At 42.1% G+C, this 18308-nt stretch overlaps 1 protein-coding gene across 1 annotated transcript in view; it reads right to left on the bottom strand.

The window, feature by feature from the left end:
- Positions 1 to 18230, bottom strand: part of RDX (radixin) — a 35919-nt gene extending 17689 nt beyond the window's left edge. Inside the window, exons 1-3 of the mRNA XM_031606207.2 lie at positions 18007 to 18230; positions 11266 to 11330; positions 2811 to 2894 (exon numbers count right to left, since the gene is read on the bottom strand). Coding sequence (XP_031462067.1) covers positions 2811 to 2894; positions 11266 to 11277 — 96 coding nt within the window. The 5' untranslated portion in view covers positions 11278 to 11330; positions 18007 to 18230. The remainder of the gene's footprint in view (positions 1 to 2810; positions 2895 to 11265; positions 11331 to 18006) is intronic.
- Between the last annotated feature and the right edge of the window lie 78 nt (positions 18231 to 18308).

The raw sequence follows: 18308 nt of genomic DNA, 5'->3' as shown, positions 1-18308 counted from the left end.
GGATTTATCCACCATTACAGCCTATGGTTTGGTAATTAACAGGTAATAAAAACCCATTGGAGACAGACCTGTGCTTTGGCAAATCAAAACATACACTGTTTTGTATGATGACAAACTAGCAGGAAATTCACTTAGTCAACTTCTGAAAGACTGTAAGGAAGGCTTCTGAAATACCTGAAAAGGAAAGCTGGGGTCTAACTTGAGATGAAGGAGACAATACTCCCACTCTTCCTGAACTGTAACTATAGTAAACCAGTTCTGACGCTTAGTGCCAATTCCATATTGAAAAAGAACAAAAACCAAACCCTCAGATTGTGGAAACACACCTACCACAGCACTCCCTCTTTCCTAGGAAGGAGTCATAGATGAACAATTGGTTGAGAAAGAGAGAATGGACCTTCTCTTGCTCATACTGACCATTGACATGATGGACTAGAGGACTAACGAAAGGACTATGGACGTAGTAGAATTCTGAAAGAGTAGGAGTCCTTATAATACCAGGCTTGTGCAATAAACAAGAACTTCAGTATGTTTCAAAACAGAAAAGAGAAAGCCATTAGAACACCAAGTTCTTTTCTGCTAGCAGACAAAGATAAACACGCAAACAGAAGGGAAACAACAACTCCAGAATACAGTATTTACAAATTTGAAAGAACCATTGACTGAAGGAAGGACAAGTTGTTCACTAAAACAAAAAGAGCACTAGACAACAGCAAAAATCATGGACAAGTTATTTTCTGCAAGCACTAGCTAACAAGTGTATTGCCATGTTCATTATCTCTGCATGAACCTGGCACACCAACTCTCTCAAATGCAATGCAACTCAATTATTTTTCTATAGAGAAACAGCATCAATAAAGCATGAAAATTTAATGCTGATTTGGCAACACAATTCAGCTCATGACACTACTCTGTGTAATCTACGTATAAATTTAAGATCAGACTGAAAATATTTCTCTCAACACAAAACTATTTTAGCTGGTTTTGTCTGACTTAAAGCTTTTCAACTTAAATTTCCATAAGTCGATAAGAGGTACCGAGACGTCATAAGATACACAGTTGTAGAGAACATGCAGTGTGTCAGAAAGGAAGAAGAATTCAGAGCTGTATCTTTGTTCCCTGCTTGCAAAAGCCCAATTTGGAAGAAACTGATTACCTGGGCACAAGATATTACACAGCAGAATGTCACCGCACCCAAAACTGCATGGCAGAAGATACAGCAAAGGTTGGCAGAAGGGAAGCAATAGCCTTGGGCTTTTGTGTCACAGGATATCATACTTCTTATTTGATGGTAGTATTGGCTAAATAAAAAGCCAAACAGCTGGCCATGCATTCGTTCCCCTCCCTCCAAAGCTTTCAGAGAGTCAAGAAGTGTACTACTCTGTTGAGGCTGAAGATGCGCTGCTACTGACAGCAGTTAAAGGCGAAGGGGGCTGTGTCGCATCTGCTTCTAACAGAAGTGGCAAATTTACTTGATTATAAAGTAAAAGGCTTAATGGTAGAAACAAAGGAATTCTCATCCCTTCAACTTACATACTGAGACATTTAATTGGCGAGGTGAAAACCTCTAAATGTCACTTTCTCCAAAATGCTCAGCTCTACATAACTGAAGCATCTACAGTGGAGGGACAGAAGTGACAGTCCTACTAAAACAATATATATTTTTTTAATACAGTTGCACTATCTTTGAAGAATAATTTGGAATTCTTCTTCATCTTTTTAACTGAATGCACACACCTTGAGTCTGGATTATATATTGTACTTTTTATTTCCTCAGGAAAAAAGAAATGTCATATTGGCAACTTTTTAAAATTTTCTAAAGCACTCCACAACCTGTAGCAAAAAAATATATATTTCAAGGTTCTGATAGCTAATATCAGAAAGAATGAATGTAAGAACAACGTTTTTAAAGAAATCATTTATGTAGCTCATTTAACTGGTTTCAAGATATAGACAAGTGAAAAAGTGTATTTCTGATGGGCCTGCAAACCAGGAGCACATTAAAAGCTGTAATTCATAGTTTTTCATTCTGAAACTCAAGTTTAAAAAGAAAGCAAACTGGATTACAGGATAGCACTGCTTTTCAAACATTCAATAATCAATACAGCATTTACAGATTCTTGAAGAAAAAATGCTAAACAATAAACAATAGCAAAAATTATAAGAATCTCTCACAGATAAAATTCTAACAATCCTACAGCAATTGGTATTTTTGTCTAATTAGTGCATAATAACATTACTTTGAAGCACTTCTGAAGAATTACTTTCTGTGATTCTATAAGGAGGGGAGATTTAGGTTGGATGTCAGGGGGAAGTTCTTCACAGAGAGAGTGGTGAGGTGCTGGAACAGGCTGCCCAGGGAGGTTGTGGATGCCCCATCCTTGGAGGTGTTCAAGGCCAGGTTGGATGGGGCCCTGGGCAGCCTGGTCTAGTATTAAATGGGGAGGTTGGTGGCCCTGCATGTGGCAGGAGGGTTGGAGATTCATGATCCTTGAGGTCCCTTCCAACCCGGGCCATTCTGTGATTCATTTTGTGATTCCATGAAGCAGTTCTATACATAATATTCAACTGACTTCTCATTGTTCACCTACTTATGCAGAACTGTCTTTGAATTTAGCATATTCCATTTGGATTAATGATGAAGTTCAACCTAATCAACAGCATAGCTTAGATCAGTTACATTAAAATACACAATTGTATACAGGATAACACTGCTCCTTTATCAAACTCTACTTTAATAGCCTCAATATGACGTGGTTGTATACATACACAGGCATATATATACACACATAGAAATGCAAATAAGTTACCTGATCAAAGAGCTGCTTGCCTGTTGTATTGGGTTGGATGGCAAATTCCAGCTCTGCATCCATTGTGGTTACTCTGACATTGATCTACAGGAAACAATGAAAATTTTAAATCACAATGTAGCAATGCAATACTTCCATATACTTCAATGACTTCGCAAGAAATAGCCTACAATAAGTAAATTCAACAATTTAAATGGTCTTGTACAGAGCACAGTAGACAAAAATATTCTATTTTACATAAAAGCATACTATGCATAATATTCCATGCCAGGCCTGAAGATCAAACCGTGGAACAAAGTTCACATACCATCTTAATGAGAAGGCTGACATGAGTACTAAACTCTCAGGCATTAAGCTATAGGGCACTATCTTTTGGTAGACTTCTCAGATACCTGCTACAGAAAAAGTTCAAATCACAGATCATCACATCAGGTATGTACTTGACAGGACAAAAAGCCAAGCAGCATCCTGTCCTGCCATTTCTCACATTCAGAGACTCAGTGTTATTACACAGATATACAACTAGAACTCAAGATGGACCAATAGCACTTTTTCATCAAGTGGAAAGAAGAATTACACAAGTCAGCTCTCTTTATACTGATTCCATTTAATCTACAATGGGACTGAAAACATTGGTACTCCATGAGCTTTGTCCCTCTCCTGGAATAGAAAACCATTTTCCACACAACTCCCAACAGGTGTTGTTTGTCTGTTCCAAAGCAAGCAATCAAATGCTCCAGGTGGCATCCAGAAGCCTACATACCTTACCAATACCTCTTCAGGTGGTACACACAGGAGTGAGAAATTGCATGAAACAGAAATAAGTATCAATACAGTACTGTCTTCTCACAGCTAGAAGAGTCCTCCATCCTACTGCTAGGCTATCAGATTTCATTTATGTTCAGAGAAGAGTATAAAGCATTAAAGGCCAAATTTACATCGCTATAAATGCAGGGAAAAAAAAATGTAAGACTTAAGACACGTAGATATATTCTCATTTCTGTCTTCTATAAAATGTAAAACTGGAATAAACTAGGACTTGTATTACAGGTTCTGACACTACTTGATCTGTGTAAACCATTTCTACTCCCTATCTCCCTAATTTTGCCAGCAGGTGGAATAATCTGAGAAGCAAGTCTGGAAGAATCTCAGTCAAACAGAACACAGAAAACAGATCTATGATGGGAAAAAGAAAACTGGACAATAATTTGTCCCTACATAACAATTTAAGGTTGTTCACCCCTTTCCCTAGCGTCAAGGTAAACAACCATGGACATGAGCTGGAAGCACAAGACAAGCAGCAGGAGTCAGAAGACCTCTAGGTTATAGACCTACAAACAAGGAAGATAGCGGGGGTTACAAACCTTTTGTGTGCAAATACTGATAAAGAACAAGAGTTGAAGGCTTTGGAGAAAAGACAGTAAATTTTTATTGGGAAAAAATAGAGGGAGGTGTGTGAGAGGAGGAGAGAAAGAGGTGCTTTTTGTATGTTCTGATCCTCCTTTCAAAAGGACACAGCTTTTTAAAAAAGCACTTTTATTCAGCTTTAGAAAGGAAGCCTGCTTTAGCACAGCTAGCAGTAAGTTAAAGGGCTAAAATATAACTTTATTAAATGCCAAAGCATTCTTATGTAACAACAGCATTGCCAAAACAAGAAGTGCCACAGAAGATTTAGAAAGCTCAGAATGTTAAACTAACTGCAGCAGACTTCGTCAAGTTGCAATAAGAACTTCTTACATAAATACCCTTATTTTAAAAAAGTTCTTCTAGAAACAGAAGAGCTCCTGTCTTACAAAAGCTGAAATAAATAAATAGTAAAGTAATAGATGTCATATTAATACTCCTGCAGAACTTAAGTTCTATTAAGAAGTCTCAAATTAAATGACAATAATATTAAAATATCCTCTTGTGACATGGGATATTTTTAAGAAAAAGCCTACTAATGTAATACTACTCTTGACTTTTTTTTTTTTAATTTTATTTTCCTCCTATAGATGTTTGGGCTAACTCAGATTTTGGTGTGCAACTACTGACTTTCTGCATTTTATAGCTAAAGCTTTGAAACAATGTTGTTTCCATCTTGGAAAAGAAGGTTACTGTTGGCAAAAGGTGAGACCAAACCCAGAAGGCTGATCTCACCCAAATCCCAATCACAACCACTTGTTCTCAGCAAAATCAAACCTCTGCTCTCAGCCGCACTGTTAGCTTATTGTGCAGACAAGGTGCCTTAAGAAGTACAATGGGGAAAGACTGAGAGAACACAGGAAGAGAGAGACAGCCCAGTGACCTGGGCAATGGACTGCCATTCAGGGAAACTGCTGCTGGGGGTGGCAGGGGACATTACCTGAACCACTATTTATGAAGACAAACACTGCTCTGAACATAACTGCTGAACCAACTTTACCACGCAAGCACAGAGACAGGATGGGCCTCTTGCAAAAGTTCTAACACTACCACTGCTCAAGGCACAACAATTAGTTTATGCCAGTTTCTCGATCCTCCCCAGGATTACACTCGTTCCCTCAAGCTACTGAAGCTGCCACAAGGCACTGGGAGCAGATGCTTTGTAAGGACGCCACTCTGTAACCTAACCTAGAAACTCTCCTGCTGGTTTTTGCAGTCCATGGAAGTTTGCCCAAGGAAGCTTTTTTTAATGTTTAAAAAGTTGTGGTGTCTGAACATATATTTGGTGTCACAATTTAATAGTTTATTCCATTTACTACTGACCTACAAATACCCATGTGGTCGTGGGTGGGAAATACTTAAAAACTTAACTGGAGGTTTCACAACTGGGTAGCCCTGACCTTGCCTGAGGATTCACAAGGTCTGCATGGTGAGACACTGCTCCCCGTTTATAAACCAGGCTGCGGCACAGCTGACACACAGCTGGGCAACGACCGACAGCACTGAGACCTGGCAATGCAGCACATGGACACAGAAAACACTGACTGCACTACAAAGGGTACAGACAGCTCTGATGCTGCCAATGTTCAATCCATGCAGCTAGGCAGAGTTTTAACACAAAGGATTTAAGACATCTTTTCTGCTCCCAGTTCAGATATATGAGTACACCAATCTCCATCCAGACAGGTTAGGGCAAAAAGTGCACTCCTGAGCTGTAGAGAGTGGTATTTGAAGATAAATAACTAAATCCATCCCTCAACTCACAGGCAAGATAAGAACGTGGTTAGGGTTTGCCTCTTTCTGGTGGAATATCATCCTGAATATACTACCTCTATGTACTTATAGGTGAATTTACATTAACCAAGCATCTGGACAAGCACTGTCTGTATTCAAAAGGCCATAATGGAGAAGATAAAAGAAGAGGTTAGTGTGTTACTTGAAAGCATTTTAAAAAAATTCCTAAGAGGAAGTGCTTATAGCATGGTGCTTTCTTCAGTTGGCTGCTTCTATAAACAAAGATGCTGTAGGAATGCATAAAAAAAACAGTTAAGATTATCATACCATAAAGTGCACTGGACATTTCTATTGCAAAGTTCCACCTAAGAGCATAAAATTGATGTTTAGATTACCAAGACTTATCTCACAGCTTCTACAGTAACTAGCTTGGCTCATTTGTTCACAGGTAGTAAAGGAAACAAACAGTCAGGGAAAGAAAAAGAGCCATTGCTGTCCTTCAGCCACTGTTTGTTGTGATGAGTTATGGTGCTGCAGCTATCATCAGGAAGCTGAAAGCTGAGCTGGCATTAATAGGCTGCCCAGAGAGGCTGTGGATGCCCCATCCCTAGAGGTGTTCAAGGCCAGATTGGAAGGGGCCCTGGGCAGCCTGGTCTAGTATTAAATGGGGAGGTTGTGGCCCTGCGTGTGGCAGGGGTTTGGAGATTCATGAATTCATGATTCAGGGTCCCTTCCAACCCTGGCCATTCTGTGATTCTGTAATAAAGAATAGGAAAACTGTTTAAAATCATGTGAAAAATATGTACCATGGTTTTGTTGTTTTAATGAATGCAATGCAGGTTAGTCTTCTGTAAAAGCCATAGAAATAGCCCAATTTTCATCTATAATCAAAATGCATATAGCAGAAGTTGTTTCTTCAAAGTAGTTCAGTCAGTTTCTGTATCTTGTTTGCTTCAGTACATCAATCCCACTGCTTTATGCATCACACAAACTTGCAGCCTTCTCTGCATCAAAGCAGAGGGATGAAAAGATGAATGAGAAAAATTAAAGAATAAGAAGGTAAAACAGTAAGGATCAAATGGCATTGTGAACTAATGGCTACAGAATAATGCAACACAAAAATTGATAAAACTCAAAGTTAAAAAAAATCAAAACGGTCCTCATAAATGACATCAATTCTCTATTTCTGCTGCAAAAAAATAAATCTTATGTCCAAACCATAACTAATGCTCTGAATATCTAAAGATTGCCCTGCAAAACAAATCCACTTTTTATCAGAATGTTATTACAATGTAAACCATTCAATTCAACCACTTCACAAAAATTAACTTAATCTTGCTGATTCCAATTTTAAATATCCCTATTACTTCACAATGTGATAGCTACTGCTCCTAGATACACAATGCCATAAAATGCCACAGCCCCAAAGAACTGCTTTTAATCTTCTGACATGCAGCCTTGTGACAGCCTGGTATCTTCGTCTTTCAAGCCTTGCACAAAAATGCTGAAAACTATCAGGGAAAAAAAAAAACAACAACAGCTGATAATTTCAACTCCTCTTACACCTTATAAATGCAACTAAAATTTCAGTCAATTAAACCTAATCTCCTTAGCCTATGAAATGATTAACACTTACGTAACTAATGGTGTCTAATTTTAGACTCCACGTTCCTATTTTTGGTGAAGAGCTGAGAGAATGGCATACAGCTGAGAAACATTTTGTATCTGTTCTTTTAGGAACAAAACACTGCAAATAAGATTCAACAGATGCTCTGTTCTTCCCTGGGCAGAGAAGTGAGCACATTGCAAATGGCCTTACCAAGCAGAGCAGCCCCAATTTTGATTACAGTAACAAAGACCTAATTAAACACAAGTCAGCGATTTTTTTTTCCAGAAGGATCACTAAAGCTAAGTGCAACTAATTGTGCACTGACAGGCAGAACTGAGAATATTCATGTTTCCAAAGTACTTATTTTAAAAGTAGAGATGCTGAGCAAGCTCCTTGAAAACAAGGGAGAGCTGCTTTGTTCCAAACAGACATCAAGTACATCAACAGACTTTTCTACAGAAGCAACTGAACAAGAAAATGTTTTAATAGTGGATATTTTTCACACACATATTACCTTAATATCTCAAAGCAATGCACTGAAGTCGCTTATACTCTTTTCAAAACACTACTTCGCACTGCAGCCACTTAACCCAGTAGCCTCTGAGAGAAAATCCCACTCACATAAGAACAGTGACCTTTACTACCACGTATAAGAAGATCATTCCCAGTGCCATGAACCTTACTGCAGACAGAGGCTAACCTTCCAGGAAAAACAGCTGAGTCTTAAAGCAAAATTTTTCCATGGTAAAATACTTCACTGGTCTTCACTTGTTTAATTTTGTTTGGAATATTACATAAACTTTCCACATAAAAGAAAAAAACCTGCATTTATTTCCACTGATCTTCCTGTAATCAAGTGTTCAGTGATTTACACTGATCTTCAACTTCATTATTTGTTACATATAACATCAAAATAAAAGTCATTCTAAAATGCAGAGAGAATTTGCTCAGAGTTTTATGCACAGATTCACTTAGAAGCATGCTGGATTTCCCAACACCTATCATCGGGATCAATACTGCAGGATCTGAGGGAAAAAAATCTCAATGGCTCAACTTGCAAGGGAAGCTTCACAGTAGCCTATCATTTAAAAAGCTGCCAGAGCAAAACCTGAGGTTTGACTTTTACAGGTAAAGTTTTTTCATCTGTGACGTGTGCTGCCACTACATTAACTGATTACGAGGTACAATTTCTGCAAGAGAAGGTTTACAGGAAAAAATCTGTATGACATTTTTCCAGAGAACTCAATTTCATTTCACTTCTTAACAACTCTTTTCACCTGGTGACATCTCAGATGCGCCTACAACATCAGTAGGAAAAGGCCAACATCTGAAAAGTCTTACAGAAAGCCCACCATAGAAGAATATACGTACGTATTCTCGCACCTTTGGCACAACTCCAGCTTTCTTTCAAAGCTCTGGTAGCAAATTGCTATTTGTGGAATGGATCGTGAGCCCTTCTGACAACTCTGTAATCTCAATTCTAAGGATACTCCTTTCCTCCAAACCTCCCCAAAACCACATTTTCTACGATTTATCTCAAGTCCTTGAGGTGGAGGAAGCTTTGCTTGGCTAAGTTTTGTGGTTCTGATCCCACAATTTAAGAAAAGGTAACCTCACTCAGGCAGAGCTGTTCTCTATCAATCACACCTGTGACTTCCTTGGGCTGTTACTGCATGGAGTTGGGGGTTTCATGACCCCACAACCACTTTTTTCCCTTATTCTAAAAATACTTTTCCAGTTGGGAAGTTCTATTCAAAGTACAACTCAACCCAGCCAGGACTGAAGAAGGTCAGAAAATAATACACTGCCAATTCATTTTCCTGTCTTCAAGAATGCAGCTTTCTGTAGGAAGGGGTTAGTACATAAATAACTCATTCTCCTTCCATAAAGTGTTAAGATATTGGTCTAAATCACTGGGGGAGGGGAGAGGGGATACCAGAGGACTGGGGGAAAAGAAAAGGAGAAAATGACACTGACAGTTTGCCATAGATTAACAAGTAGATTAAGCTCTAGACAGAATTTCTAGCCTTTAGATAAACACACACACACATTACTCATTATTCCGTACCATTTCCAAATACTGGCGTGTAATACTGACTATTGGCATTTCAAATCAAGAGCAAAAAAACTTTCAAACATCTACAAAAAGATACATGTACACTTACACACATAATTGCACTCAGTGGTAGATATGCCCCACTCCTCATCTACTACCTCATGAAACATCAGTAAACAAAGGAAGCCTGAAGACTATTACAGAACCCAATTAAGAAGAGGAGAAAATCTTCTCTGACAATTCAGTTCCCTTTCTGAATGTTTTGCTCACTAAACGCAAGGGAAAAAAGAGAACCAAAAGTCATTTAACACATGGTAGACAAAGAACTGAACAGACAATATTACAACAACAACAAAAGAATCAAGTTGCTGCATATATCCTTAAAGGATTTTAAAATCAGTATCAAGATAAAAATTAAAGTGTTTTTTTTTTCTGGACACAAAGTGGATGAACCCATATTTTAGCTGAAATGAGGTGTTCTCCCTTCTCCATTTACCTGCTAGATTACACCCCCCACCACAGTAAAAAAATACTACCTAATGGACCCATTGCTATTACTGACATTTCATACATTTTGTCTTTCCCTCACGGACCCTACAGTGAAACCTTCCTCTAATTCTAACAGACTTTGAGTCAAGAACAAAGTGTGCCTCCACCACCCAGTGTATGCCATCTCACCTCAAGGTCAACAGTGTCTAAAAGACCACTCCCCCTGCCAGCCAACCAGGCTTTAAGCGCACTGAAGTCTGTGAGCACTACTCTCCTCTTGAACTGTGCAACTCACACACGACTCCTCAAAGCACCAAGCCTCCTGGTACCATTTCACATGTTCCTATCAAATTATCCAGCTGAACTCCACTTGTATATTATATGACCTTATGAAAGATATTATGGACACAAGCAAAACAACCAGTGCTGTTCTAAGATCACTGAATCACAGATGTTAGAAGGGACCTCTGCAGAACCTTCAGACCAACCCCCTGATAGAGTAGGTTACCTACAGTAGGTTGCACAGGAAAGAGTCCAGGTGAGCTTTGAGGATCTCCAGAGAAGGGAACTCCACAACCTCTCTGGGCAGTTCCAGTGCCATCCTCAAAGTAAACAAGTTCTTCCTCATGTTCATATGTAGCTTCCTCTATTCCAGTTTGTGCCCATTACTCCTTGATCTGCCACTGGTCACTGCTGGAAAGAGCCTTACTCCACCCACCTGACCCCCACCCATTAGATATTTTAAGCATTGATAAAATTCCCTGTCTTCCCTTCCCCAGACTGAACAGCCCCAGGTCTCTCAGCCTTTCCTCATAAGGGAGATGCCCCAGACTCTTTATCATCTTTGTGGCCCTCCACTGAACTCTCTCCAGAACTTCCCTGTCTGTCATGAACCGAGGAGTCCAAAACTGAACAGAGTATTTGAGATGTGGCCTCACCAGGGCAGATTAGAGGGGGAGGATGACCCCCTTAACCTGCTGGCCACGCTCTTTTTAATGCGCCCCAGGAAACCATTCACCTTCTTGGCCACAAGGCCACACTGCTGGCTCATGGGACAGCCTGCTGTTCACCAGGACACCCAGCTCCTCCTCCACAGAGAATTACCACTCCAAAAAACTGAAAATTCTGTTAAATTTTAGATGAGTAAGAGAAAAGCAACTTACTGGTTTCGGCATTTTGCTGGCTTTCTCTTGTCCACTTCAGTCTTCTATAAATTCTTTGTTCCCTTCTGTCAAAAACAAATGTAAAAAGGGCTGCTTTAAAATTAATCATAACAGAGCTTGCATACATCACAGCAAATAGTACAAATGCCACAACAGATAAACAGGTGTTCTGCACATACAAAATGCCCTTTCGGGTAGGTAACAAGCAGCTAAGTTACCCACTACCAGAATCTACAGGTTTTTAGAAAGTAGCCTCCTTTCCAGTGCTTATAAAATAATACTTCACTAAGGTAAGAATTAAGATAGCTCTCCAAGTACTACAAGTTCTTAAAAAAGAAGTGTTATTAGACATCTTTCGGTACTGAAAGCCTTTAACATTATGAGAAGAAAAATTTATTCAAGAAACTCCAAAGCTGCAATTTAAACTGTCAATGCCAGCCAAATTTGAAACTTCATGCAAACAAAGAAAAAGTTAACACGATCTTTAAGCATCACAACAGTTTCTTGTGCATAAAAGCATCCACTTCTCTCAGGGAAGAAACGATACACTCATTTTTCCCAAAAGAAGATAAACACAAGTAGACCATTACAGTACAAATTAAAAATAAAAATTAAGCAAAGCAAATTTTCTTCGTTTTGTAAGGAGAAAGGCTGCAAGTAACGCCTAAATGGTTATGAAATTATTTACTGTTGTGTACTACAAAATCAAAATGGTCTTTATGTCTTGCAAAGAAAACCCACAATGCTTGTAATGTGGCTGGCAGATCTCACTCTGCCATGATTCTGTTCATCCCAACCTGGAAAGATTAAGTAGCAGTCATTTTCCTGCTCATTTTTAAAGTACTGACTTCTATGAACCAGCCCTGCAGCTGCTCTGCAAAGAGGACCAAAGGTAGCACTGCCTTCAAAAATAATAGAACTGCAATATCATTCATGCTAAGGCAAAGGAAGAAGATGCACTATTCAGCATAATCTGAGATTCCAGTATTATATTTCCATGATTACACCAGAAAGGTAACATTCCCAGAAGTGCTTAAAGAAGTTCAGAGTCAAAACCAAAGTATTTCAATAGAAAGTAAACTTCTGTAAGATGGATTTCACAATCACAAAGAAAAAAAAAAGCAAATATATTCTTTCATATATTTAAATAAGTTACGTCTCCTTTGCTCCTTATAAAAATACGGAAAATAAGAACAAAGCTTTGCAAAGCTAAAGGGTACTGGCATTTCCTGGTTTTCTTTTCCTACTCTGTAGTTCATAAAGAAGGAGATTCTGTATCGGTAACATTATCTTACTATTTGAATACACAGTTTGATACAATTTTGAAAAACTTAAGCAAACTTCTCCAGAATTACATCTTCCCTCTGTTCTTATTTTTTACTTTGGGGGCAGGAGGAGCGTGGGAATGATGTAAGATAAGAAATGACGTTTCTGCGAGGTTTCCTGGGTCCATACAGCGCTGTCCTTTGATAAAATGCAACAGCACACGCTCAATTCACAGAAGAGATTGCTCTCCCTCCTCCCTGCCTCCTCTAGCACCCCCCAGAAAATAAGAAGTAGAACAAGCTTAGCCGTAACTTCTGCTATCAGCAGGAAGGATTCCAAGCTGCAGCAACCCCCACGCTCACCTTCTTGCCAGCAAAGGCTCAGCCATAGAGTTAAGCTCAGAAAACTAACCGTTCCAAAGCTAACTTAGAGCCTCATCCACCATTTTAGAAGTGCGCCAACTCAACAGCACTGAAACAAATAGCAGACAGCAGAGCTGCTTTTATGTGCCTGTATTTGCATTGAAAAGAAGAGGTGTGGTAGGACTGCTGCTATCACTCAAGTTCAGGCTCCAGAAAACAAATGAGGGCACAAGACTGGGCTGAGCGACCAGCTGATGGCTTTCTGAAGCCTTTCTAGAAGAAATGTGCCTACCACTTTCCAAAAGGATTATGCCATACCATCATACCATTGCAAATGCTTCCCAGCTATTCATTTTCTGCTTCTGGTTTTACCTAAACATTTTATTCAACTGCTTTAAACCAATCCTAAATTGCTATTTGAAAGCAGACTCTAAAACCTTAGGGCAATCGTTTAAATCAGAAATGCCACTACAACGTTTCATTCTATAGGATAATTTTAAGTCATCAAACCACAGCTAGTAGACATATAATTTAACTGAGTTTACACAATTAACACCTACTGTTTGCATGCAATAAAACAAAGCTACCAGTTGAAAGTTAAGAATCCTCTTGTCCATAACCAAACACAAACAGTGCCACTGCCAGCTCCACAGATCCTATGGGCCCAACAGGTGACTGGAGCACAGAGAATAGAGAAGATCTTTACAGAGCAAACAATATCTGAATTTTCATTGAAGTGTCTGCTGTAGTATCTAAGATTAAAGCTGTAATCTCATTTATTTAAAAGAAAAATATTGTAAGTTTCCTCAATTGTGCTGAAGCCTGGTCTTACTGCAGATCATACAAACCATGTGTTGTATTATAAGAAAAAAAGTTGCATGAATCCAACACTGATGTTAGTTGGAAATTTATAATATGGAAATAAATGTGTACATAGTGCAGGAACAGCCTGTGTCTACCTGCCTTCATACTCAGTGTTACACAGTTTCATACAATATATTCATATAAAAGCATTACAACTAATTATTATTGCTACAGAAAAATCAAGATCTTCCCAGAAATGGAGCAAAAAAAATCAAAATCAAGCAGCAAACAGAAAAAACACCCTATCTTCCCCAGTTATCAGCATCAATTAGCATTAAGACAAAACAAATATAACAAAGATATTTAATTGAAAGAAACCAAATATCACCACCAGGCAAAATACTGTCACCTCCACTATTATGACTGCAGTAGGAGCTCATGTCTGCCATTTACGTGTATCCACTTTACATTTAGCGGACGGCATTATTTTGGCTCTCGCTAAGCTTTTTGCTGACGCAGTTAATTACATATGCTCAGTTTTATCTTAGCCTCCATTCCGCACCAGCCCCATGGGGCTGTGGGTGCAGAGCTCCTGCTGCAGCTCCCCAGGCCTCGACGCCTTCACGGCACGTGCTGCTGTGATCCCTGTCCGCACTGAGTCACCACGAGGTCAGATGCATCACAAACCAAACAGAAATTCTCTTAAAATGAACAATTGAGATTTCAATTCATTTAACAACATAGCGGTTCAATTTTTTTTTTTTTTGAAATCATTATCATCCATGTTCCCACTTATGCCACAGAAGCCAACAAACAAAGCAATTGTTGAAAGACGACAAAGAAAGCTTTATCCAGAAAGCGATGGTGCAGAAAGCGCACGATGCCAAAATTCTGACAGATAATTTATGCAGCAGCTGTTTTCAAAAGAAACATTCATGCACACAGCCGTGAGGCCGGGGTCAGGTGAGGAGGGGACGGGAGGCCCGAGATGACGGAAAACAGAGCCTCAGCATCAGCAGGGCCCCGTCTGACAGCACACGGCCCTCCTCCAGAAGCCTCTCGGCAGGGCGCTCCCCAGGCTGAGCTCTCAGCACCTGCTGCCAGCACACAGATGGCAGGACCACAGAGTTTCAGCCACAGCCACGTAACACCAGCTCACCCATTTACAGGAACTTGTTTAACGTAAATACACTTTTTCTTTGCAGTCTTGCAGCATTGCAATTGTTGTGATCTCCAACAGTTTTACAGGCAGCAATAGGAAACCTACAGGCCGCTGTACTCACCCACTCAGCTTTCTGCCAAAACCTTTGTTCTAGCATAGCCCGTGCACATCCATGGGGCAACCATCCCTTGCACAAAGCTCAATAGATCCTAACGACACATCTGGCAAGGTCCAATAAAGCTGTGCATTCACACATGTACCTCTATGTGTATCTGTCACTCAGGCAAGCAGATACCTACACAACTGTCTGAGATGCAGAAAGACCACAGTGGAACCAGGACAAGTAATCTTACAGGAAGAGGGATAAATAAAACAGCTATATTCTATAAATAAATCATTATAGTAATTTCAAAAAAGAAGAGATGGGACCAGTGCCAGATACTACAGAATTTTACATAGCAACACTTGGAGTATTATACCTTCACCTCCTTAAAAGAACGTTTCCCTCCAGTTTCCCCACACCCACCATACCTGACTTGCTGATTTTCTTTAAATAGTTACTATATAACTGGGACAATTGTTAAGCTTTAAATATATTTACAGCCAGAGCCATTTTGAAGATGGAGCTGCTTTCTTCTAAACTGGAGATCTCAAGAAGCTCAGAAGTACTAATGAGAACTGGGCAGCAGCCAGCGTGGTAGTTAAATAGAAAGGAACACAGAACAGACAAATGATGTTTATGCAACAGTTGATGTTTTACCAGTTAGAGACAGATGTGCTAAACAACTTGCATACTAAGCTTAATAAATATAAACTGTCATCTTAACTTCAGAATTTTGCTTAAGGCATCCAACCAAGATCTGGATGAGTTCTACAACAACAATATGCAGTCTTCCCGTGCAGTCTTCCCATGTATGTCTGATACAGAAGTAAAAATGGAAATTAAGATGTGTGATTGACACAAGTACTCTATTGTTTTAAGGTGAGAGACTTGTCTAAAAATAGGGCTAGCAAAGAACTGTGGCATAACTGAAACCCTGGGTATGTCCCGTTCCAGAAGCAGAGGTTGTTTATTCCGAATAATGGGATGCAAGTCTCTTAGGACTAGTTCCATAAAGCACAGCAAAGCCCTCACATCGGCCTCCAGACACATTACTAGAGTTCTTAAATCAAAGTGCTCCCTGTTTGAGTCAGTGTTGTTATTCTGTTTCTCCCTGAACTACATCACTTGAAGGTTTCATTTCACAGAGTAATTAATAATCGCCTAAAACCGAAAGAGAAAGTTATTTAATTCAAAACAGAGCCAAGAATTAGCTGCTGCTAAAGTTACCCAGAGACGCAGCCCTTCAGTGTAGAAAGCAAAGAGTTTCCTGAGGTCCCTCCAACTCTGGGAAAAGCTTGGGAGACACACTGGGTGCTGCTTTAATGCACAGTATCTTTGGACAATCAGGTCTTTCTTCACAACTCAGTTTAAACTTTGGTTACATTTACAAACTTGAAAATCCTCCCTTTCCTCTACACCCACACACTTTTAAGGCAATACAAAGTGATAGGAAAGCTTTGATGTTTTTAACACATCCAATACAAAGCTGCAATGCCTTGAACAACTTCCCTTTTAACCCCTGCCAACACAAGTACTCCTTCTTAAAAGTTGAGCAGCAATTGAAGATCTCTGAAGAATAAACCTACGTACCTATCCTGACAGTGACTGAAATCACTTCAGTTGCTCTATTTACCAGGAACTGCCTCCACCAGAAATTCACCTCTTTCGTTCCTTACCCCCCGATCACACACTGCATGGACAGATCCACATTCTCACCACATATGCAGTGAGCCAACTTCTCACTCTACAGCTTCACCAGGCTGGCAGTGAACTAACTTTATCTGGCAGCTCTGAACATCAGCAAGGCCGGCAACACTCCCTGCCGCGATAGCAGCAGCAAACGACGGGAGCTCTTTCTGTTCTCCCTCCAGACACTTTTCATATTGTTTCTTTCAGTCAGTACCCAAGGAAAACTCTCTGGACAGCTCCTGAGGTGTCACATCGCGTCCCTTTCCACGTGGTTTTCGATGCCGAGTACGGTACTGAGGACGGTACTTCAGCCCTCCAGCCTCCCAACCTGAGGGAAGAGCTGTGTCACTTCGGCACAAAGCTGGAAGCGTGCCACCGCCTTGTGACTGCCGCTCGCCGGGAGGCCGCTTATCTGGGAACACCGCCGTTTATTTTTCCTCACAACCCCTCTTCTGCTAAATCGATAGCTCCATACAGACGAGAGTTACAACCCGACCGACGGCTTTCGCTCCTCCGCACACAGAAGCGGGGCAGAAGCGGGGCCGATTCCCCGCGCGCAGCTCCACGCCCCGCCCGGCGCAGCGCTGCAGAGCGGTGCCCACGCACCGACAGCTGCGGCACCCGCGTGTGGGCAGCGCCGAGCCGAGACGCGCGGCACGGGGCCGGGCGCGGGGACACCTCCGGAGCCTGACTCAGCGTCACGCACGCGGAACGGAGCCGAGTTCTCTCAACTCCCACAGCCCAGAAAGAAAACGCTTGCGGAAGGCCGTGCCCTGGGGGGGGGAGCGCGAAACACTTGGCCGATGGGGAAAGGCAGCCCCGCCGCAGCCCGCGGCCGGTTCGGTTCTTTCTGCCGGCACGACGGAGGCCGACAGAGTAGCTTCCCACGCGCGGACGCAGAGAACCGGCACGGCCGGAGGGCACAGAGCCGCGGGCTGCGCGCCTCGAAGCGAAAGGCGAAGCGCAGGCGGCACAGCCCGCACACAGCCCGCAGAGCACGAAGCCAGGCGCGCAGGGCACAAAGGCTCGTTGAGAGCCGCCGAGCCGCGACGCCGGCCGGCACTCGAGGACTCTCCAAGCGTCCGCTCGTCGGAAACAAAAGACAGCAACAGATGCTCGCGGCGCTCCCTCACGAAGCGAGCCCTTATCGCTCCCGCACGCAGCCGCCACATGGCCGCGGAGCCCATGAATAATGCAGCGGGAGCTCCCGCAGAACGCCCACGACTCGCTCGGAGGGGGCGGCGGGACGGAGCGCTCAGCGCCCGGCCCGCCAAGCGGCCCGCCGCCCGACCCGACCCGGCCCGGCCCGCCGCCCGACCCGACCCGGCCCGGCCCGCCGCCCCCGCCGAGCTCACCTGGGGCTGCGCTCCCCCCGCGGCGTCGGGGAGGGGACGAGGCGCGGAAAGGAGACCGAGAGAACCGAGGCGGGCGTTTCCCTTCCCCGCCCCGCCGCGCAGCTCCCCCCTGGCAGCGGGGCAGGAGGCGCTGCGGGGCCGCCCCGCGCTGCTCGCGGCGCCGCCGGGGACGAGGCGCCGAGCGCGGCGGCCGCTGACAGCTCCGCAATATGGCGGCGGCGGCGGCGCCGTTCAGATTTTCCCCCCTATCGGATTTTGCGGCTCGGGACGCGGCGCGCGTGCGCGGAGGGGAACGCGCGTGC

The sequence above is a fragment of the Phasianus colchicus genome, chromosome 1, assembly GCF_987193195.1.
Source record: "Phasianus colchicus chromosome 1, bPhaCol1.hap1.1, whole genome shotgun sequence".
Classification (NCBI taxonomy): Eukaryota; Metazoa; Chordata; class Aves; order Galliformes; family Phasianidae; genus Phasianus; species Phasianus colchicus.
The sequence above is the reverse complement of the archived record's forward strand: the minus strand, read 5'-3'. Positions and strand labels throughout refer to the sequence as shown.